Source organism: Aquarana catesbeiana, linkage group LG01 (assembly GCF_042186555.1).
Source record: "Aquarana catesbeiana isolate 2022-GZ linkage group LG01, ASM4218655v1, whole genome shotgun sequence".
NCBI lineage: Eukaryota > Metazoa > Chordata > Amphibia > Anura > Ranidae > Aquarana > Aquarana catesbeiana.
In genome coordinates this window covers 38482738-38508147 of record NC_133324.1, presented here as the reverse complement: position 1 = coordinate 38508147, position 25410 = coordinate 38482738, and the positions used below count along the sequence as shown (strand labels likewise).

General features: G+C 41.6%; 1 protein-coding gene across 1 annotated transcript in view; it reads right to left on the bottom strand.

Moving 5' to 3' along the window:
- LOC141124861 (vomeronasal type-2 receptor 26-like) overlaps positions 1-25410 on the bottom strand; it is a 167204-nt gene that overhangs the window by 79078 nt on the left and 62716 nt on the right. Inside the window, exons 2-3 of the mRNA XM_073612305.1 lie at positions 20187-20478; positions 11580-12359 (exon numbers count right to left, since the gene is read on the bottom strand). Coding sequence (XP_073468406.1) covers positions 11580-12359; positions 20187-20478 — 1072 coding nt within the window. The remainder of the gene's footprint in view (positions 1-11579; positions 12360-20186; positions 20479-25410) is intronic.

The following is a 25410-nucleotide window of genomic DNA, read 5'->3' as shown; positions in this document are numbered from 1 at the left end:
TAAAATTCTAATTTAGTTTTACCAATGTAAAAATATTTACATTTGCAAGTTAATAGATAGATGACGCCAGGTGTTTTGCAGTTGGCGTAGTGTTTAGGTCTATACATCTTGCCATTGGGTAGTATAAATTTTGATTGTGTGTTCATGTATCGACAACACATGCAACCCCCACATGTAAAAGTCCCAGGTCTTTTACAGATGTCAGATTGAAAGGTCCCTGTGTATTCCCTTTTGACCAAGTGGTCTCTCAGTGAATGTGCTTGTCTAAAAGTTATAGTGGGTGTCGCAGATCTATGCAACTTTAGATTAGGATCAATTTGCAGCAAGTGCCAGTGCTTTTGCAGCACTTTCTTAATGGCTTTGTGTTGTTTGTTATAGGTGGTTATTAATCTAGTAATTGATTTTGAATTGTCTGATGTTTGTTTGGAAAAAAGGATATCTTGTCTTAGTTGTCCGCATGCACATTTGAAAGCCTTTTTAAGGCATGTGGGTGAGTACCCTCGATCTAGGAGTCGGTTCTTAAGCCGGTTTGATTCCTGAATTATTTCTGTATCTGTGGAACAATTGCGACTCAGCCTCAAATACTGCCCATACGGAATGGATCGAACCAAGGGCTCAGGATGTGAGCTGGTCGCATGTAAAATGGTATTACCAGCGGTCTCTTTGTGATAGAGACCGTTGGATATTGAACCATCTGCCAATTTGGTAATATGTAAATCAAGAAACATAATGGAAGTGTTACTGAAGGACATGGTAAAGTATAAGTTAAAGATGTTTTTGTTCATAGCACATATAAACCCCTCTAGGTCTTCTGGTGTACTGTCCCATACTATGAAGACATCATCTATATATCTAAACCACGCCAACATGTGGGTGGTGTAGACTGACAGGCTGTCATCAGAAAGAAGAAGTTGTTCCCACTCCCCCAGGTACAGGTTGGCATATGATTGGACACAACATGTCCCCATCGCAACCCCCTGCACCTGGAGGTAGTGGGACCCATTAAAGGAGAAGACATTGTGCATCAGGATGAAATCCAATGCCTCTACCAAGAAAGAATACAATTTTTGATCATCTTCATGAGATTGTGATATGACATGTTTTATTGCTGAAAGGCCTAGGTTGTGGGGAATGGAGCTATGTAGCAATTCCACATCGATGGCAACTAGCAATGGATGAGGTGGGAGGTGTAGTCCTTCTAAACTTTGTAACAAGTGAATGGTGTCTTTGGTGTACGAAAAAAGATCGGCAACAAAAGGTCTGAGATAACTGTCTATGAGTTTGCTCAAGTTTTTAGTTATGGAACCATTCCCTGAGATAATGGGCTGGCCGGGGGGATTTTTGGAATTTTTGTGTATTTTTGGAAGGCAGTATAGTGTAGGTATACGTGGAAACGGGGTTCTGATGTACTCCCATGTGTCTTTGTCGATGGCACCATTACAAAATGCTCCATCGATCAGGTCATAGAAGGCGTCATTGAATTTATCAATGATGCTTTTGGAGATTGGTCTATACCAAGATTTGTTGTTAATGACTTTCTGGCACATTGTTGCATATTGTTCATTGGTCATAATGACAATATTCCCTCCCTTGTCAAATGGTTTAATTGTTAAAGAATGTTCATTTTTTAGGGAATCTAAAGCAGCATATTCATCCTTCGTGAGGTTGCTGCGCAATACATGTGATTTTATTTAGCAAAACTCAGCTGTAGTTGAGGCTATAAAGGCCGTTAAGTTGGGATTACTGGCAAATGAGGGAAACTTGTCTGACTTTTTTAAAAAAATTTTATACGTGAGGAAGGTAAAGGTTCTTTTGAGATGTGTTCCTCCAATAAAGCCTAAATGTATGTTGAGTAAAAGAGGTCTTTGGAATCTTGTTCCCCAAGGAGGGTCAGAAGATCATCCAGAGCTTTGTCAGATCTCCGAGTCTCCTTTTGTGCAGTATTTGTTTCTTTGGAGAGAAGACTTTTGTAATAAAGTTTTCGAGCAAAAAGGTGTATGTCTTTTATTATTTCTAAGGTATTTAAGGCAGCATCTGGACAGAAGCTTAAACCTTTGTGTAAAAGATTTATTTCTGCTTGAGATAAAGTGACACTGGTGGAATCAGAAGGGAGATCACCAATGTGTGTAGTAGAGGAAGAGCCAATACCAGAAGGCCCTTTGGAAAGAGATAGATTAGCACCACGTGAATTACCTTTAACAATAGGAGAAAGGAGGGGGGATTGTTGAGTAGAAGTGGGATCTGTGATATTTTTCTTGTTTAGTGAAGGATCTTCGCCAGATGATGATCTTTTAGTTTTTTGTGGCTTATGATTTCTGTGTCTATATTGAGAAGAAGAAGAAACAGAGGAGTTTTAGGATGAGTTTGACCCCGAATCTTTTAGGTTCAGGCCTAAATTGCCCTTTTGTTAGCGATTTATCGGGCTATTTTGATGCCATTTGTAAGCTTTTCCTTCCTGAAAGGCTCTTTTGTCCCGCCAAAATTTTTTATCTTTTGTTGCTAATTGTTCCTGAGATGTTTGGTTAAAATGAATTCTGATTCTCTCTTCATGTTCTTTAAAACTGGGCAAATCTTTGAAAGGAAGTAATTTGGCGTAGATTGCATCAATGTCTTTATCAAAGACAGCAATGCGTTTTCTATATTCTTCACTTAGTAATGTCATCATATAATGCTTGCAGATTCTTCTCCCACTTAGCTTTGAAAGAAGAATCAACATCTTCTAGTATGGGAAAGAACTGGATCTGCAATCCTAGAGGATTGATATCCTCTTTGATGTGTCTGTCAAAGCTATCGGCATGCCAGAAGCATGCAACTTTTTTGTCAAGGATTTTGCCCAGCTGAAAGAACAGGGATGAAATTTCTGATTGAGAGGATGATTTTTGACTGTAATCCCTGGAGAAGCCTGCCATAAGGGTGTCCCACTCTTTACCTTGAAACATTGCTGAAAAAACATGTAAATACTATTTAAGCAGAAAATTGAATAAATTACAAAAACATAAACTTATCAAGTTTGAGTAAATATTAACATTAGTTGAATGTATAAGTGGTTCAAAAAGGTATTTGTGTCCCTTATTTAGGGTCCCTATACAATGACTACTGGGATGGTGGCAACACTTTCCTGAGAACGAGATTTCTCTTTGTGGTTCACTCTTTATATATCCGAATTTAGGGTAGCAAATACCCATCACCCCAACTTTTTGAACCACATGTACATTCAACTAATATTAATATTTACTCAAACTTGATAAGTTTATGTTTTTGTAATTTATTCAATTTTCTGCTTAAATAGTATTTACATGTTTTTTCAGCAATGTTTCAAGGTAAAGAGTGGGACACCCTTACGGCAGGCTTCTCCAGGGATTACAGTCAAAAATCATCCTCTCAATCAGAAATTCCCTCCCTGTTCTTTTAGCTGGGCAAAATCCTTGACAAAAAAGTTGCATGCTTCTGGCATGCCGATAGCTTTGACAGACACATCAAAGAGGATATCAATCCTCTAGGATTGCGGATCCAGGTCTTTCCCATACCAGAAGATGTTGATTCTTCTTTCAAAACTAAGTGGGAGAAGAATCTACAAGCATGCACTAAGACTATGATGACATTACTAAGTGAAGAATATAGAAAACGCGTTGCTGTCTTTGATAGAGACATTGATGCAATCTACGCCAAATGTTTTAAAGAACATGAAGAGAGAATCAGAATTCATTTGAACCAAACATCTCAGGAAAAATTAGCAACAAAAGATAAAAAATTTTGGCGGGACAAAAGAGACTTCCAGGAAGGAAAAGCTTACAAATAGCATCAAAATAGCCTGATAAATCGCTCACAAAAGGGCAATTTAGGACGAAAAGATTTGGGGTCAAACTCATCCTTAAATTCCTCTGTTTCTTCTTCTTCTCAATATAGGCACTAAAATCGTAAACCACAAAAAACTAAGAGATCATCATCTGGCGAAGATCCTTCACTAAACAAGAAACGTATCACAGATCCCACTTCTACTCAACAATCCCCCCTCCTTTCTTCTATTGGTAAAGGTAATTCACGTGGTGCTAATCTACCTCTTTCCATAGGGCATTCTGGTATTGGCTCTTCCTCTATTATACACATTGGTGATCTCCCTTCTGCTTCCACCAGTGTCACTTTATCCAAAACTGACAAAGATTTTTTAGTGCACTGCATAGAGGAGAGTCCTCCAGACACCTAACTTCAGCATTTATTTTCACATCAGACACACCCTCTATTTCTGAGTCATATACATCATCAATCTTTCCAAACATCCACTCACTCAAGCTGAAATAAATCTTTTACACAAAGGTTTAAGCTTCTGTCCAGATGCTGCCTTAAATACCTTCGAAATAATAAAAGGCTTACACCCTTTTGCTTGAAAACTTTATTACAAAAGTCTTCTCTCCAAAGAAACAAATACTGCACAAAAGGAGACTCAGAGATCTCACAAAGTTCTGGATGATCTTCTGACCCTCCTTGAGGAACAAGATTCCAAAGACCTCTTTTACTCAACAGACATTGAGGCTTTATTGGAGGAACACATCTCAAAAGAACCTTTACCTACCTCAGATATAAATTTTTTTTTTAAAAGTCGGACAAGTTTCCCTCATTTACCAGTAATCCCAACTTAACGGCCTTTTTAGCCTCAACTACAGCTGTGATTCACAAAATAAAATCACATGTATTGAGCAGCAACTTCACGAAGGATGAACATGCTGCTTTAGATTCCCTAAAAAAAGAACATTCTTTACCAATTAAACCATTTCACAAGGGAGGGAATATTGTCATTGTGACCAATGAACAATATGCAACAATGTGCCAGGAAGTCATTAACAACAAATCTTGGTATAGACCAATCTCCAAAAGCGTCATTGATAAATTCAATGACGCCTTCTATGACCTGATCGATGGAGCATTTTGTAATGGTGCCATCGACAAAGACACATGGGAGTACATCAGAAACCCGTTTCCACGTATCCCTACCCTATACTGCCTTCCAAAAATACACAAAAATTCCATAAATCCCCCCAGGTGGCCCTTTCTCTCAGGGAGTGGTTCCATAATTGAAAACTTGAGCAAACTCATAGACAGTTATCTCAGACCTTTTGTTGCCAATCTTTTTTTCGTACACCAAAGACACCATTCACTTGTTACAAAGTTTAGAAGGACTACACCTCCCACCTCATTCGATGCTAGTTGCCATCGATGTGGAAGCGCTATATAGCTCCATTCCCCAAAACCTAGGCCTTTCAGCAATAAAACATGTCATATCACAATCTCATGAAGATGATCAAAAATTATATTCTTTCTTGGTAGAGGCATTGGATTTCATCCTGACACAAAATGTCTTCTCCTTTAATGGGTCCCACTACCTCCAGGCGCAGGGGGTTGTGATGGGGACATGTTGTGCCCCATCGTATGCCAACCTATACCTGGGGGAGTGGGAACAACTTCTCCTGTCTGATGACAGCCTGTCAGTCTACACCACCCACGTGTTGGCGTGGTTTAGATATATAGATGATGTCTTCATGGTATGGGACAGTACACCAGAAGACCTAGAGGGGTTTATATGTGCTATGAACAAAAACATGTTTAACTTATACTTAATCATGTCCTTCAGTAACCATATTACCATATTGGCAGATGGTTCAATACCCAGCAGTTTCTATCACAAAGAGACTGCTGGTAATACCATTTTACATGCGATCAGCTCACATCCTGAGTCCTTGGTTCGATCCATTCCATATGGGCAGTATTTGAGGCTGGGACACAATTGTTCCATGGATACAGAATTCATTCAGGAATCAAACCGGCTTAAGAACCAACTCCTAGGTCGAGGGTACTCACCCACGTGCCTTAAAAAGGCTTTCAAACGTGCACACGGATAACTAAGACAAGATATCCTTTTTTCCAAACAAACATCAGACAATTTAAAACCAATTACTAGATTAATAACCACCTAAAACAAACAACACAAAGCCATTAAGAAAGTGCTGCAAAAGCACTGCAAAGCTGCAAATTGATCCTAATCTAAAGTTGCACATATCTGCGACACCCACTATAACTTTTAGACAAGCACGTTCACTGAGAGACCACTTGGTCAAAAGCGAATACACAGGGACCTTTCAATCCGACATCTGTAAGAGACCTGGGACTTTTACATGTGGGGGTTGCATGTGTTGTCGATACATGAACACACAATCAAAATTTATACTACCCAATGGCAAGATGTATAGACCTAAACACTACGCCAACTGCAAAACACCCGGCGTCATCTATCTATTAACTTGCGAATGTAAATGTTTTTACATTGGTAAAACTAAATTAGAATTTTACAAGAGAGCAACCTGACACAGCACCAGTATGAAATATGCAAACCCGGACCTTTCTTTGAGTCGACATGTTCGAGACCACCATACGGGCAATCTTCCCCACTTTCTATTCATCATTCTTGATCGGGTTCACCCGGACAACAGGGGTGGCGACTGGAACAAGATCTTGCTCCAAAGGGAGGTCCTTTGGATTGCTGATCTAAATGCAACCTCTTCCCCAGGTCTTAACACTCAATTAAGAATCCGTCCCTTTCTAGATGGGCTTGCCTCAGCAGGCTGTGAGATGAATCTTAGATTTAGGGATTCATAGCTGCTTCTGTGATTATCTGTACAAACCATTACTTTCTGAAAATCCTTTGTAAACGCTGTTTCTTGAACTAATGTCAGATTTGTTTTGCACCTATTTTTTCTGTTCAATTTTACAAATTACCTATATTGACATGCTGGATGATAAGATTACATTGTATGTATTTTTACACTTTAAGAAGCCAACCCATACCTGTATGACTCTTATACCATCATTCCATCCTGGTTCCACCTAATGCATTTGACCATATATACATACGTGCCAACATATTTAAATTGACTGCATGTTTGATTGCATCCTTAACTGATTGCATCCTTCTAAATGTCTCATCAAATAATATCAACTCCTTGCTTCTAGTGACATCTTTGCCACTGAGCCTCTCGCCCTGTCCCCCTTCGGGGGGGCTCGGTTCATCCCCACCCGGCGCACGGGGGCCCATTTTTCCCTTTCCCTCCATTTAGGTATGGGTTGGGGTGGTGGGCCGCTGCTATATGCTGCATGCCCTGTCGACCTAGGTCGACATGGGCAATGCGGCTGTTCTGCGCTGGAGGGCTTGATCTGCATGATGCTCCCCCACTGCTGTCATGAGGTGTGTGGGGGGATGCTGTGCAGTTTTTGTCCTGCGGGTTCCCTTATATGTGCCACCCCATGGCTCTTTCCTTTAGGTTCCATGGCTCATGTTTTGTCCGTTTCCTTCCTTTTTTATTTTTTTGCCTAGACTATATGTTTAGCTGCTGCCATATCATACGCGACGATGACACACACAGATATCCTCTGCTGACACCATATGATGGTTCAGCACTGCGTATGCGCAGGCAGCTTTTTAAGCCCACAGCTGGCACACTCCCAAGTTCAAAACCCTCAGATCCAAGAACAGCTTAGCCATGTATGGTCACACACGTATCTTCAGCAAGCAAAAAGGTTTGTCTTCAGCCTACTCAGATTAGTTACTTTATCTCTGCCACTTTTTATATCTAATTTTCATCCATCTAAATCAGGGATATGCAATTAGCGGACCTCCAGCTGTTGCAGAACTACAAGTCCCATGAGGCATAGCAAGACTCTGACAGCCACAAGCATGACACCCAAAGGCAGAGGCATGATGGGATTTGTAGTTTTACAACAGCTGGAGGTCCGCTAATTGCATATCCCTGATCTAAATGCTTCAATTGAATCGCTATGGCTGTATACACATATAATCCACCCTTACCTGAACGCTTTATCATTTTGCAGGGTTTACCTTTAGTGGAGCTGTGGTGGCCATTCTGTGGGGACCCTTGTGAGGGTTTTTCCGAGCAAGGACGGGGTTTGGTGGCTGTCATGGATAACCATCAGCAAAATCAGGGTTTTTAAATAAAATTATCATTTATTGCTTTGTAGAAAAACAAATACAATCTCAACAATTGGTACGTATGTTATCTATGCTCATGCACCATGATGTTGATTTTCCTTGAAAGACGCTTTGTTAAAACCACTCTTACCTTTTCTTTCAGAATATATTGTATTATCTCCTATAACATGCCTCTGAGGAAGGGATTTTTTTCCTGAAACATGTCAAGCTAATTGGAGGAAAACTATATTCATTTCTGGATTATGTAAACAATGCAATATGATGCAAATGTATTTTTTGTTTTTGCACCCAAAGTGCTATATTGTCTATTGTCATGTTTTTATACATGTTCCTTTAAAAAAACTTTTCTAAATAAATGATATTTTATGATATACTAAACATACTTTGTTTGCCCTTAAAGTTCCACTGTACCGGGGGTACTTGTGTCCATTATTTAGGGTCCCTGTACAACTCTTATTGATTCACTTCAACAGGCATCCAATTAAATTTTGCAGCTCTCTTCCATGGTGAGTTTTTGAAGTTGTAATTTTTTTCCCACAATTCTTTGGAAAATTTAGAAATTATTATTTATTTTTTTTTACACAAACTTGTCATGATAACAAGTTATTTCTCACACACACAACATATGCATTCTTCCAATTATACCCCAAAATACATTCTACTACTCCTCCTGAGTATGGTGATACCACATGTGTGAGACTTTTTCACAGCCTGACCGCATAGAAAGGCCCAACATGCAGAGAGTACCATCAGGCGTTCTAGGAACATACATTACACATCTATTTTCATTCCTACCTATTACACTTTTGAAGGTCCTGGAGCACCAGGACAGTGTAATTACCCACAAAATGATCCAATTTTGGAAATAAAACACCCCAACATTTATTTTATGAGGCATGGCCTGCACATAGGTACTCTGGAACTCTGATGGGCTGCAGGAGGGAGGGTTCCTGCTGGTGTCATTTCAGCATGCACTGGTAGGGAAGTGGTTAAAATCCATACCAGACCCAAAGTCCCCCACGCCGTTTTTTCCCCAACGTTTTTAATTTATATTATTTTTTGTACAATATTTTTTTTTTAAATTTAGCTCTTAGGGGGGAATCGGTTATTTAGGCGAGTACCTGAATGGGCAATGTTCAGGCCAAACTTATGCTTGGCCCAAACCATTCGCCCATCCCAAGTGGTGCCTGAACACTGTAACTCCTCACAGTTACTCTTGTTGGGTGCAAGAACGGGCCCTGCTGTTAACAATTAGAAAAAAAAATGAAATGACATGACATGCCCCTGTCAAACAGGTGCAGAAAAATTGGGCCTTGGGTGTTGGTGGTGCCTGAACACTGTAACCCCTCACAGGTACTCTTGTTGGGCGCAGGAACAGGTCCTGCTGTTAAATATTATTTCAAAAATTGTAATTACATGGCCCTGTTAAACAGGGGCATGAAAATTGGGCCTAGGGTGTTGGTGGTGAAACAACACTGTAACACTGTAACCCCTCACAGTTAGGCCCCTTTCACACTGGGGCAGTAGGGGACGTCGGCGGTAAAACAGCGCTATTTTTAGCGTTGTTTTACCGTGGTATTCGGCCGCTAGCGGTGCGGTTTTAACCTCCCGCTGGCGGCCGAAAAAGGGTTAAATCCACTTGTATAGCGCGGCTATAGCCGCGGTATTGCCGCGGTATAGCCGCGCTGTCCCATTGATTTCAATGGGCAGGAACGGTTTAGGAGCGGGGAATACACCGCTTCTTCACTGCTCCAAAGATGCGGCTGACAGGAGATTTTTTCTTCTCCTGCCAGTGCACCGCTTCAGTGTGAAAGCCCTCGGGCTTTCACACTGAACAAACAGCAGAGGCTGTTTTGGGGCGGTTTGCAGGCGGTATTTTTAGCGCAATAACGCCTACAAACTGCCCAGTGTGAAAGGGGTCTTACTCTTGTTGGGCACAGAAACAGTCCTTGCTATTAAAAATGTGGGCCAAAATTTATACTGCTACATATCTTTGGTAAATGTAACCCAAATTCGTGGATATTATTGATCAAACCTGATGTACTGACATCCTATCTTATTTCTTGAGGCCCCCCAAATGACCCCTTTTTTGCAAAGTAGACAGTACAATGTATTTAGTAAGAGGGAAGGATGACTTTCACAAGGCGCAGGTGCACAAAACATGTTGTCATTGTGATGGGATTCCTCTCACCAGCTCGCCCACAAGTGCCCACATATCAGTGACTATAGCAGGCCTGCAAAATAGTAGCAGCCAACCGAACACTGACACTTTTGACACTTTGTGGGAACCAATGACACTAATACAGTGATCAGTGCTAAAAATATGCACTATTACTGTACTAATAACACTGGCTGGGAAGGGGTTAAACATCTAAGGCAATTAAACTGTTAAATGTGTCTAGCCAGTGTTTTTGTGCACTGTGTTAGGTGCATTTACCACAGGAAGTGATGGATTTTCATTCCCTTCACAGGGAAAAAAAACATCACTTCCCCCTGTCAGAATGGAGCTCTGCCTTGTTTACATAGCCAGAGTTGTATCCTGTGTGTCTTCCCAACGATTTGTGGGTGCCGGCAGACATCCATTGGCCAGCACCCGGTAATCGACTTTTACTATGACTAATCACAGTAGAAGTGATGTGCATGCTCCAACTAGTCGGAAGGTCAGAATCACCTATATATTTATATCTAGATGATTCTGCACAGAACGGCCTCCCTGTAGCAGTAAATCTGTTATGGGGTGGCAGTCATTAAGTGGTTAAAGCCTAATACACTTAGGAATTTGCACAAGCAGCATACTGTATCATTACTTCATTATTTGAATTAATTTCTTTTACTGTCACTGTTCAGCCTACAATATTCTACTCACCTCCTTCAATTTTTCAGTCACAGTTTGTTGAGCCGGGTGGTGCTGACAAGGCAACCCACAGCTCAAATTTCAGTCTATTCCAGCTCTGGCTATCTTCTACTAAAAAGATATGTTTGGTTGGTGTCGCTCAGTGGAGCTATTATTCAGACATTGGTCAGAATGGGACCTGCACTTAGTTACATATGATATAAATTATACAATTTTCCTGTTCAGATATGAGATCACAAAGTCCACCAGAGAGAAGTCTCAAAACCAATTCCCTTTGCAGCCCTGAGATATGGTCAAATGCCAAAAGCTGAAAAAAACATAGATTTCCCTCCCCATGTCCCCTCCCCCAACTTTTCCTTTGAGATAAATAACACAATCATTAGTCTATCCCCTCATGTCAGCACGCTAGGTGTGGTCCTGGACTCTGACCTCTCTTTTTGACCCCCACATCCAATCACTGTCCAAAATTTGCTGCCTCAACCTCCCTAACATCTCCAGAATACACCCCTTCTAACCAATGTCACCACCAAGATACTATTTCCCTTGTTATCCCTCACTTTGACTATAGCAACCTCCATGTCATTGGCCTACCTCTACACAGGTTATTCCATCTATAGTTCTGCTACTAGACTCATCTACCTTACCAACAGCTCATTACCCACCAACCCTCTTTGCCAATCCCTCACTGACTTGCGCTCACCCAACAAATACATTTCAAACTAACTTTACCTGATTAAATCTGTTATTGTTAAAACGGTGATTAAACTTGTTGAAAATTTGTATAGCTTCAGCCATAGCTTCTACTGCAATATACACTCGTAATGTTTCTCTAAAAATGATATGTTTGTCAATTATTTGAGCAATTATTCTTACTACACTTCTGGTATAATTAGAAACATTTTGGAAATAAATATTTTTTCCATTTTGAGTTGATGTTTTATTGTGAAATGTAACAATCAGATTATCCAACAGCAGCTCAATTTGTGAATATCTTGACAAAAAATTGATACCAAAAAGATTTTCATCTATATGAATTGGTGGATCAGAAATACTTAAAGACAAACTTGTTATAAAACCTATCAAAACAGTCAACTTGAGTTCTTCTAAAGTCCAGCCTGGGGGAAGGATAAGCATATTGTTTCTATTGATACGAGTGTATTCAGAAAGATATCCCTGAACATTGTTTGTAAAGGAACCACAAAGTATTAATACTTTACATGGTACTTTACTAAGTGTGTCTCTCCACTGATTTATTGTAGCAGAATATTCAGTCATTCTTTTTTCAAAAGCCACACAAATCTCCTGGGAAGCCAAATGTTTTTTCAGAATTTGCGCTTCATTCCCTCCGGCATCATCATCTGATAAAAGTATTCCAACCCAGTTCCAGCCAAAATATTTCACTAGTTTGGCAATTGCTAAATAATGGACATAATCATTCTGCATGGTCCTGAAAACATGCGGGTAAAGGAGTTTGTCACTTAATGAGTAATCGCTGGCCCAATAGCTGATCTGAAAAGAGAAGGATTAACTATTAATTATAATGTGACTATATTTGCAGATTACATTCATATCCATTGGCCACTAAAATGATCATTAGAGACTGAACTGTACAAATATATAAAAATACAATTGATCTTTCTGATTAAATCAGCTAAATACCTTCCATGTGCATCAAAACAAAGATGTTCAACGTCTTACAGACAACTGAGTAGTCAAGCCTGGGCCCTGCCAGCATGCTGTAGAGAAGGATCTTTGCTCTTTGCACTGTAACAGAGGTCTACCTGAAGACGTGCAACGTGCCTCCTGTTGTGTCAGATATATAGCTCTCCAATCAACAGCAAGGGTCATTAGTATTATATGCTAAAGCTTGGACTTATCAGTGGGTATGTTGGACTTCATACAGAGAACATTCACCCTTCTCTGCACCAGGCTGGCAGGGGACAGGCTTTCCTAGGCAAAAATATGCATAACCAGAAAAACTATACAAATCAGGAGATGTGACATCAACCTGACTTTACTTGTGATCTGCTTGCTCTGGATCACTGATTCTGGCAGTTTACCAGCATTTTCAGGAAGAGCCCGGCAAAGGATAGTCTACATGTTGTTGTATATGTTGTAATATGCTCACTGATTTATGTGGGACATTATATTATTATATGCTATGTACACATACAGTCAATATTGACCAGGCCAGAATTTAATTGACAATGGTTGATTTGTCCAACTGAATTTTAACATAGCAAGGGGACAGCTGAAGACCCTTTGATGTGTTAATCTTATGCAAGTCTATTTGAACATTTCAAAGGGTGTTCAGGTGGTATCTGTTAATCTAATCTAATTACACATATCTAAGGGTACATTGTTTAAAGGACCATAGAAGAAGTATTTATTGATGGTAATTAGACTTGAGGGGGTAACAATAAGATCAAAGAGTATTTTGGGTTTACCTAGCAGAAACTCCCTCCTAGTGGACTAGTATTTCATAGAGGACATTCAAGCTGGCATTTAGTTGAGGTGAGGCTTGTCTGTGTATGGACACACAGACCTAGGAGATGGGTCTCTGAATTATATACTCTGTCGGATTTTTTGTCATCTGTGGACTTTGGACTTTGTTCTGTGTTGGAAGTCAATAAAGTGCATCTCTCTGGAAGAATTGGGTTGCTGCGGAAGAGTACTTACATCATCATCATTATAATAACCACTAATTGATTATCATACCCACTCTACATCATATCACCCAGTATATATATATATATATATACCCGATCACTACACATGTTTCTCTCAGTACATGTGTATGCATGTGCAACTTATATGTATAACCTTAAGAGCTAAGAGCAAACCAGAAATGAATCAGAGAGCCCAGTAAACGCAGTACAATCTCTAATACAGTGGTGGCTGGTGTTTTTTTGGGGGCGGCAAACCCCCCCCGGTTGGTCAGATGGGGGCATCCCCACTACCCCGGCACTTACCCCATTGGTTGCAGGCGGGTGGGCTTCTACAGGTGGTGGGCAGCGGCTGAGTTTCAGGCTCTTATGGGTAGGTCGCAGGCTCCTAGGGGTGGGTTGCAGGCTCCTATGGGTGGTAGGCAGCGGCTCCTGTGCCCTCTCTGAATCACCATGGCTTCCACCGTGCGGCTCCTCCTTCCTAGGCGTACAATAGAATTGCCTGTCCTTTAGACCAATCGGAGACCGATTGTCCGGGAGGAGGATCAGTGTTACAACAGCGAATATTGATTTGCTGTTGTAACACACCTGGGTGGACTCGGAGCGCACTCTCTGCGACCTGAGCCTACCCTATATTGAAGCCTATTAGAGCCTCTGGCTCTAATCAGTGCTTCAAATAAACAGCCCCTCCACATTGGAATCCATGCGCCGGTATCCTGAAAGAGGCTGAACGCATGGATAGGGGAGGTGTCATTGAAAAGGGGATGGGCTGACCCGCTATAATATCTCTTTGCATTAATTCAGCAAAGACATATCAAAGTAACCAACACACACAGACCTTCAAATGAGCTTCAAAGGATTTTTAAAAACAGGCAATTAGGACCTTTTAGCAGCAATCACCTTTTAGCAGTAAGAACAGGCCTGGAGCAAAGGCAACCTGGGTGGAGGGCCCACATGACTGGGGGTTGCTGTTAGTGGTTGCATAGGGTGTATCCCGGAAGGGGGGTGGTTAAAAAGGTTTAGAATGGGTTTGGTGCAATGAGAGAGATATGAGGTGTGGTTTACATAGGTAACATGGTCAGTGGGGGGGTGGGGATTAGTCAGTTGAGGGCTTGGCCTGGCCCCTTCTTGGTCCACAGGGACCTTTCGGCATTGTCTCAGTATCAGTTTGTGAGTGTGTTCCAAAAATGATTGGAGGCGGGTGGTTTCTCTTTGAGGGACTATTCTTCGCATTCATTCAGGATTGGAGTGGCCACTGAGGCATTGCGTTGGGGTGTCAGTGATCAGATACTTCAGCGTATTGGTCTTTGGGAATCTCACTGATTTTGGTTATATGTACGACCTCATCTCCTTTGAAGCGGGTGATCAAGGGGGGAGGATGTGGAGCCCTCAACTCAAGGGGTTGGGGGGTCAAAGGGGAGGTCTATGTCCTTTTTGGTGTTGTTGTGTGGTGTTGATTGTGTGTGGCCTTTCTGGTCTGGGGATGGTAGTGCAATGTGGGGCTTATGTATGCTTGGTGTCTTGGGTCTTGTTGCCTATGATCTTTTTTGTGTTTCTGTTTTTCAGGCCCGGTGTGCCTGATGTGGATCCTGAGTCACTCCTATGTACACTGGGGGGCTAGGAGGGATCTGGTTAGACTGGAAGTTAGGCAGGGTTTTTCCAGGGTGGAGGCCATTGTCCACTGGATCGGTATACCTGGCATGCTGTGGTCCGGAGATACAGCGGTACGCTAGGATGGATAGGCCTCCCGATGTGCTGCTTCTGCATGTTGGGGGCAATGACCTTAGTATCATGGCATCCAGGGACCTCATTAGAGACATAAATTGGGATTTCCATTGGCTGCATATGGCATTTCCAGATACTGTCTTACTGTTGTCAGACATCATTGGCAAAGCAGCTTGGAGGGGGGCGAGGTCGGTGGAAAAGATAAATAAGGCCAGGATTAAGGTCAACAAAGCAGTGGCAAAATTTGTGGTCTGCAATGGGGGCTGGTGGTTCACCATTGTGAGTTAGAAAGACTTTGGCTTGTATTTAAGGGGGAATGGGGTTCACTTGTCAGCTGTGGACATAGATATTTGGGTTCCTGGGGCTCCAGGAAGGTCTCCAATGGGCCTTGTGGCTGTGGTGGGCTGCCAACACGTAAGGTGTCGCGAGTGGGCGCCTGCGGCAGGGGTCTCTGTTTCGTGAAGGTCAGAATGGTGGAAGATATACAGTATATGGTGTGAAATGGGTTGGGCCTATCTCAGTATGGGTACCTTCCCTATATGGTAATCAGGGCTGCCATCAGGGGGGTACAGGCAGTACTCAAGTAAGGGTCCCAAGGGTCCCAAGGGTCCCAAGGGGCCCGGCTGGCCGGGGCCCGCTCCAATTACAGCAGCACATGAAATGAATCTATCACCTCCGACTCCACCACTGCTAGCGAGAAAAAAAGCCTCCACCTCCTCCTTTTACTAGCACACACACCCACCCCCCCTCCCCGCTGTAGATAGAGAAGTCGTGTAGAAAACCATTAGTTAGAGCAAGCCCAAGCCTCCGTGCTCGAGTTACAGATCTGCAGAGTTCCCCACCCTATGGAGGACAGAGGACCAATCACCAGCTGGCATTATCCAGGGTGATGGCGGAGACACACAGCCTGCAGTCCAGAGCCTGCAAAGACACGCAGGAGGAGCCGGCTCGTAGATCTGCTTCAGCAGTAAGTCCAAGTGTTGTGAAGCTGTGTTCCTGTCTCTTTGACACAGATTACAAGCACTGGCTCCAAACGCCTAAATTAGTGAGGTGACCATCCATGACATCATGTAGTGTGGAGTCCACAACAGTAAGATTCCCCAGCCCTAATTTGAGGTGAAGATTCTCTGAGGCCAGGTATATGATCAGGATAATCAATGATCAGTTTGCCTGTGATTTCAGGCCCATGCCCATCCCATCAAACCTTCCTATCACAAGGCCAGCCATTGAAACAAAGTTTGGAGTTAAAGGGATCTCATTTACTGGTGCAATCTTTATAAGATTTATTTCTGTACACCCAGCACAATGGCTAATGCTGCAGCTGCTGCACACTATTATGGGTATAATATATTATGAAGATTGCACCAGTAAATGGGTTCCCTTTAAAGTAGAACTCTGGGGAAAAAAAGCGAGTTCCATGCAGTGAGGCTATGCCCGCGTTACATGGGTTGACTGCTTGTTTTATCCAGGGGTGAACAGAGAGCCTATTCTCACACAATCCTTTGATCCTCCTGAAAACAGTGCACCCCCACGTCCAATGGTGGACTGTTCCTGCCATCCTCATGTCCAGAGCTGGTCTACGGGCATGACAGCATCAGGAACAGTCCACTGCAAAAGACCGGAAGACTGCAGGGGGGCAGGAGTGCCAGGGACTGGTCTTGCGCTGGGAGGATCGGGGGATAAGGCAAATCCACTCTCCACTCTTATCACCCCTAGACAAAAATTATTAGTTATCCAAGCAGTGCAGGCACAGCCCCACTGGATGGGATAAACACATTTTTGCCCAGAGTTCTGCTTTAACTCCAAACTTTCTGGTTCCATGGCTGGTCTTGTGGTAGGAAGGTCTGATGGGCCTGTGATCACAGACAAAATGATCATTGATTCTGATTCTGAGGGTTTTGTGATATAACAAACATTCTGCTTTTTCCTATTTCAGTATATTCCTAATAAAATCTACTGAAATACAAAGTCTACATAATGATTCTGAGCTTGTTGGATCACCCTCTTCTTTCACTTACATCATATCTGGACTCTGGAGACAAGTAAGAACAGGTAGACTGGGATACTAAATGTCACCAACTGAATGTGAACACATTTTATAGTCTGTTGCAGGCTTTGACCAAAGTTGAATAATGTTGAATAGTGCCCCTGCTATAGATGAAGGCAATTTTATGTACCTTATGCAGCCTTATTGGAAATCTTCTAGGACATAGCTAAGAACAATGCTAAGAGACACCTTGTTGTTACTGTTCTCCTTCACCACCACAGGAGTGAGCTCTTAGACGCTGAGCTCAGACATACTGTATCAGGAAAAGGAATGTGCACGTGGGGGGTTTGAATCAGAGAAAGCGTGCCCTCCTGTGATGGTGAAGGTGAGCAGTAACAAGTAGGCGTCTCTTAGCAATGTCCTAGGAGTGTTCCCGTCAGGCTTCATGAGGTACAGTATGTACAAGAAACAAACACAAAAGGGCGCACCAGCCTATCCCACAGTATGAATTTACTAAGAAGTTATAGAACTTGCTCACAAACATGTATATAATAAACGCTCATTGAGCTAATCGTCCATCGCTCAACAGTTCTAGACACAGTGCACTCCAGAGTTCGAGGGGGACCCTGCCGGGGGGCCTGAAGTGACTGGCACATTTCCAAGGTAGCACCTTCTTCTTCAGAGCCAAACCATATATGAGGTGTGTAAATGGCCTACACCTATAGCAAGGGTATTATTCATCTTTAGTCAGAGCTGCACAGTTTGTTTTTATTTACAGACATCCCTTATCTGCAGAGGCAGTTTTTTGGTAACAGTGAACTATGCCTTAAACTCTGGTAATTTTGGTGGTCAGGCTGGGGGGCCCCAGGCCTAAAGCTGTGTAAGGGGCCCCAAAATTTCTGATGGTGCCCTGATGGTAATCATGGGCTATCGGTCATTGGGCTATATTGGGCAAGAAGGTGGCAATAGTTGTCCCTGAGCTGGTGGGATCGCGGCTAGGGGCCTGGATAAGGAAGTGGTGGTGGTACAGCCGATGCGATAGAATACCTTCCTTCATGAACCTCAGACATAACAGTCAGTATATATACATGTTAAAAGTTGTTATATATATTTATATATACAGTAGCTCACATAAGTGAGTACACCACTCACATTTTTGTAAATATTTTCTTCTATCTTTTCATGTGACAACACTGAAGAAATGACACTTTGCTACAATGTAAAGTAGTGAGTGTACAGCTTGTATAACAGTGTAAATTTGCTGTCCCCTCAAAATAACTCAACACACAGCCATTAATGTCTAAACTGCTGGTAACAAAAGTGAGTACACCCCTAAGTGAAAATGTCCAAATTGGGCCCAAAGTGTCAATATTTTGTGTGGCCATCATTACATTCCAGCAGTGCCTTAACCCTCTTGGGCATGGAGTTCACCAGAGCTTCACAGGTTGCCACTGGAGTCCTCTTCCACTCCTCCATGATGGCATCATGGAGCTGGTGGACGTCTGAGATCTCACGCTCCTCTACCTTCCGTTTGAGGATGCCCCACAGATGCTCAATAGGGTTTAGGTCTGGAGACATGCTTGGCCAGTCCATTACCTTTACCCTCAGCTAAACAGAAACAGGAATCTCTGTTTTCCTCCAATCACAGCATTCACCCTACAGTTAGAAAGCACTCCCTAGGAGCACACTTAACCCTTTGATCGTCCCTGATGTTATCCCCTTCCCTGTCAGTGTCATTAGTACAGTTACAGTGCATTTTATTTAGCACTGATCACTGTAATAATGTCACTTGTCCCCAAAAAGAGTCAGTTAGGTGTCTGATTTGTCCACCACAATGTCGCAGTACCATTAATGATGACCGACATTACTAGTAAAAAAAATAAAAAAAATTCCATAAAAATATCCCCTAGTTTGTAGATGCTATAACTAAAAATTTGTAGCAGAATACATATTGGCCTAAACTGATGAAGAAATTAGCTTTTTTATTTATTTTTATTTATTTTTTTATTGGATATGTTTTATAGCATAAAGTAAAAAATATATATTTTTTTTTTTCAAAATTGATGGTCTTTTTTTGTTTATAGAGCAAAAAATAAAAACCATAGAGGTGATTAAATACCACCAAAAGAAAGGTTTGTTTGTGGGGAAAAAAGAAGATACATTTTATTAGGATACAGCATTGCACGATCGCGCAATTGTCAGTTAAAGTAACACAGTGCCGTATCGCAAAAAATGGCCTGATCATTAAGGGGGTAAAACCTTGTGGGGAACACTCCACTCGTGCTCCCCTTCTGGGTGTGCTCTCACCTCTATGCCAGTGACCCCACAATTAAGTTTGGTCAGTGCTCGCTTTTTAGTCACCAGTGGACTAATGAGTAAGGATGTTCTGTCTACCTTCAATCCTCTTTGGCTGTGGTAATGTCTCTTACCATAAGATTCACGTATGCAAGAAAAATACTCCCATAGTACTTATATCATTATATATCAACTACTCACATATTTAGGGTGCTTGTAGTGCACCACTCTGACCTCGCTTGATAAATCAAACTTTAGTTATGATATTGGGATTGTTGTGTGAGATAAGATGTTGACAATATTGTAAATATTTTTTTTATATATTTTTATTTTTTTTTGTTTTGTTATTTGCATGCAGAGATTTATTACATAAGCACTTGATGTTATACAGTATATATAGAGTGATACATAGGATCTGTTTAGAAGGAGGTTTTAAGGTTGGTTTAGAAGAGCAGCACATTAATTGGATTTTAATTGGATTGGATTGTAATTATGGAAAATGGGGCAAAATCCTTAGTGATGATGCCAGCTGTGTATTCATTCATTTTAACTGAGTTTACATACACTTTAACTTTCATAGACTGGCATGTTTTTGTAAAATGTATATTGTTGTCTCTGTTGACATCGAACAGTATTACAAAAAGACAAGTAGTTTTCACTCACCTGTGTGTATCTGTACAATCCGAGGATTTGGGCGATTGGGATTGTAGTGGATGAATGGTGATCTCCAATAACACCAGCCAGCTTGCCTTGTCCTTTACAGGAATAATTAGGAATTGTCCCATTTGGTCCAGATAAGATCTGCAGAACACTCTGTGCAGCCTTCCTGGGTTCCAGCCATGAATCATATAGATGGAAGCCTAGAGTGATATTCGGTAAGATGTCTGGATCCTGGTTAATATTATCAATTGCGAAAAGGAAAGCTAGGAGGTTCCGGTAATACCTGATAGAGGGGCTAAAAAGGTTTTTTTTTCCAAAACAGTAAGTTATTAATTTCTATATATTTGTAAAATATTTTTAAAATATTCATATATGTGATCAGGTTAACATAAAATACAGAGGGAAAGACTTTTAGGCAATGCTTTCTGGGCAATATATAAAACAGCAAAAACAATGCTGACTTATTGCTGAGTTTTTCACAGCATGTCTGTAAATTAAAGTCTCACCACTAGGTGTTTAAACCAGTCATGTGGCCTTTTGATCTACTTGTGGACTGTTTTGATATATTCTGCACAGGTCTGGCAGGTAGTGATGAGCCAAACTGCCTTGGGTTCAGTTCAGCAGAAAATTTGGTCAACTTCACTGAAACCACTTTAATTAAAAATGCAAATTTTCTGTGCTAATAGGCAAAGGGTTGTCAAAAGGGGTGAGCATTGCCTTAGGGAACATGTACCAATGTAAAAAAATAAAATACATTAAGAAACCATTCTGCCCAAGGTAGTGATTTTTTTAAATGCTTAAAGGGAAACCCTTTAAGTCTCGTATGTATTTTAAGGAGGTACTTAAAACATTCTGGCAAACATTCAAGGGTATACCCTATACCACAAGGATAGAGAGGGTAAAAAAGGGGGAGGGGTATGCCTATATATCAAGAATAATGTACAAGTGAATGTGAGAGATGACATCACTGAGGGAGCTAGTGAGGAGGTGGAATCCTTATGGGTAGAGCTCCAAAGGGATGAAGCTAAGGGGAAAATAATACTGGGAGTATGCTATAGGCCCCCGAACCTGAGGGAGGAAGTGGAGACAGATCTCCTATCACAAATTGGATTAGCAGCAAGGATGGGAAGTGTTATCATAATGGGGGATTTTAATTATCCAGACATAGACTGGGCGGAGGGAACCGCGCATTCATTTAAGGCTCGCCAGTTCCTTAATGTCTTGCAGGACAATTTTATGGGTCAGATGGTAGACGCACCAACTAGAAATAAAACATTACTGGATCTACTGATTACCAACAATACAGACCTGATCACAGATGTGGAAATACGGGGCAATTTAGGTAACAGCGATCACAGGTCAATTAGTTTCAGTATAAATCACACAAATAGGAAACATGAAGGGAACACAAAGACACTGAATTTCAAAAGAGCCAACTTCCCTGAACTACAAACCTTGCTAAAAGGGATAAATTGGGATAAAATATTAGGAACAAAGAATATGGAGGAGAGATGGGTTTGCTTTAAGAGCATATTAAATAAGGGCATTAGCCAATGTATCCCATTGGGTAATAAATTTAAAAGAGCGAACAAAAATCCTGGATGGCTTAACTCCAATGTAAAAATGCATATAAAAGCAAAGGAGAAGGCCTTCAAAAAATACAAGGTGGAGGGATCATCCTCAGCATTCAGACTTTATAAAGAATGCAATAAGAAATGTAAGGGTGCAATTAGGACGGCTAAGATAGAACATGAAAGACACATAGCGGAGGAGAGCCAAAAAAATCCCAAGAAATTCTTTAAGTATGTAAACAGTAAAAAAGGAGGACAGACCATATTGGCCCCATAAAGAATGAGGAAGGACATCTGGTTACAAAGGATGGGGAGATGGCAAAGGTATTGAATTTATTCTTCTCCTCAGTATTCACGAGTGAATCGGGGGGCTTCAGTAACCAAAACTGCAGTGTTTATCCTCATGACACAACACAGGAAGCACCTATATGGTTAACAGAGGACGGAATTAAAATTAGACTTGAGAAACTTAACATTAATAAATCACCGGGACCAGATGGCTTGCATCCGAGGGTACTTAGGGAACTCAGTCAGGTGATTGCCAGACCGTTGTTCCTAATTTTTACAGATAGTCTACTGACTGGAATGGTACCAGCTGATTGGAGAAAAGCCAATGTAGCACAAATATTTAAAAAGGGCCCAAAAAACATCCCTGGGAATTACAGACCAGTTAGCCTAACATCAATAGTATGTAAACTCTTGGAGGGGATGATAAGGGACTATTTACAAGATTTTAGTAATAAGAATGATATCATTAGCAGTAATCAGCATGGATTCATGAAGATTCGTTCTTGCCAAACCAATCTATTAACCTTCTATGAGGAGGTGAGTTGCCATCTAGATAAGGGAAGGCCCGTAGACGTGGTGTATCTGGATTTTGCAAAAGCATTTGACACAGTTCCCCATAAACGTTTACTGTACAAAATAAGGTCCGTTGGCATGGACCATAGGGTGAGTACATGGATTGAAAACTGGCTACAAGGGCGTGTTCAGAGGGTGGTGATAAATGGGGAGTACTCAGAATGGTCAGGGGTGGGTAGTGGGGTTCCCCAGGGTTCTGTGCTGGGACCAATCCTATTTAATTTGTTTATAAACGACCTGGAGGATGGGATAAACAGTTCAATCTCTGTATTTGCAGACGATACTAAGCTAAGCAGGGCAATAACTTCTCCGCAGGATGTGGAAACCTTGCAAAAAGACCTGAACAAATTAATGGGGTGGGCGACTACATGGCAAATGAGGTTCAATGTAGAAAAATGTAAAATAATGCATTTGGGTGGCAAAAATATGAATGCAATCTATACACTGGGGGGAGAACCTCTGGGGGAATCTAGGATGGAAAAGGACCTGGGGGTCCTAGTAGATGATAGGCTCAGCAATGGCATGCAATGCCAAGCTGCTGCTAATAAAGCAAACAGAATATTGGCATGCATTAAAAGGGGGATCAATGCAAGAGATAAAATGATAATTCTCCTGCTCTACAAGACTCTGGTCCGGCCGCACCTGGAGTATGCTGTCCAGTTCTGGGCACCAGTCCTCAGGAGGGATGTATTGGAAATGGAGCGAGTACAAAGAAGGGCAACAAAGCTAATAAAGGGTCTGGAGGATCTTAGTTATGAGGAAAGGTTGCGAGCACTGAACTTATTCTCTCTGGAGAAGAGACGCTTGAGAGGGGATATGATTTCAATTTACAAATACTGTACTGGTGACCCCACAATAGGGATAAAACTTTTTCGCAGAAGAGAGTTTAATAAGACTCGTGGCCACTCATTACAATTAGAAGAAAAGAGGTTTAACCTTAAACTACGTAGAGGGTTCTTTACTGTAAGAGCGACAAGGATGTGGAATTCCCTTCCACAGGCGGTGGTCTCAGCGGGGAGCATTGAAAGCATCAAGAAACTATTACATAATCACCTGAATGACTGCAACATACAGGGATATGTAATGAAATACTGAAACATAATCACAAACATAGGTTGGACTTGATGGACTTGTGTCTTTTTTCAACCTCACCTACTATGACTATGACTATGATTCTTCACACAAAAAAAATGCCTGAGGTCCCTCAGAAAATACATAACAGACCCTTTGATTCTGGCACATAAAAAACGGAAGACCTGACACATGCAGCCGATCCCAATGGTAACTATGGATGAGCTTCACGTTCGAGTCGAACTCATGTTCAACTCAAACATTGGCTGTTCGCCCATTCGCCGCATTTGGGGTGTTCGCAGCAAATTCGAAAGCTGTGGAACACCCTTTAAAAGTTTACGGGAGAAATCAAAAGTGTTAATTTTAAAGGCTTATATGCATGGTATTGTCATAAAAAGTGTTTGGGGATCTGGGTCCTGCCCCAGGGGATATGTATCAATGCAATAAAAAGTTTTAAAAACAGCAGTTTTTTTGGGGGAGCAGTGATTTTAATAATGCTTAAAGTCAAACAATAAAAGTGTAATCTCCCTTTAAATTTCATACCTGGGGGGTGTCTATAGTATGCCTGTAAAGGAGCGCATGTTTCCCGTGTTTAGAACAGTCTGACAGCAAAATGACATTTCAAGGGAAAAAAAGTCATTTAAAACTACTCGCAGCTATTAATGAATTGCCTGTCTGACAATGCACATAAAAGTTCATTGATAAAAACTGCATGGGATTTCCCCACAGGGGAACTCCAAACCAAAATAAAAAAAAATGTGTGGGTGTCCCCCAAATTCCATACCAAGCCCTTCAGGTCTGGTATGGATATTAAGGGCAACCCCTCGCAAAAATTAAAAAAAAAAAAATGATGGTCACACAACATATTGAAACTTTGGGCCCGATTTGGACATTTTCACTTAGGGGTGTACTCACTTTTGTTGCCAGTGGTTTAGACATTAATGGCTGTGTGTTGAGTTATTTTGAGGGGACAGCAAATTTACACTGTTATACAAGCTGTACACTCACTACTTTACATTGTAGCAAAGTGTCATTTCTTCAGTGTTGTCACATGAAAAGATAGAATAAAATATTTACAAAAACGTGCGGGGTGTACTCACTTTTGTGAGATACTGTAAATAATTGCCCGTACACCCTGGTAGGGATATATGCTGCAAATTCACATCAGTTATGCTTTACAGGTAAATTAATGTCTAAAATTGACAAGGTTAAGTACGGAAACCTAATTTTGTGTGTGTGTGTGTGGGGTTTTGTGACTTTAATGTCTTGGCAGACCCCCATATTCCCCTGTGCAGCATCATCTCCCTTCTGTTGTGGAATTTTTTTTAATGTATGTTGTCAGATGCCCCCCAGTGTCTGTTTTGCTGTAATACACTTATGCGAGGGTTTTCGCACATACAGACGCTGGTGGAAGACCATTGGATGCGGAAACCTTCCCGTGGACACGGCGGATCTGTTTGCTCTTTTAAGGATGTTTGTTTTCTGCCTCACCAGGGAACTGGCCACTCCATGGCGATCGCATTTAAACTCCTAAGTAAGCAGGTCTGCGTACTTGGGAACCATAGTATAACCATACAAAATTATGGACCACTGGGCCATAATGTAGTATGGCTCGCATCACTGGTAGCAGTGGGAGTGTGCACACGGTTGTGTTCGGAACCATGTGCACGCCTCATGGTTTTGCACACCACCGTCTGCACACATCACTACTGCACTTCTATTTG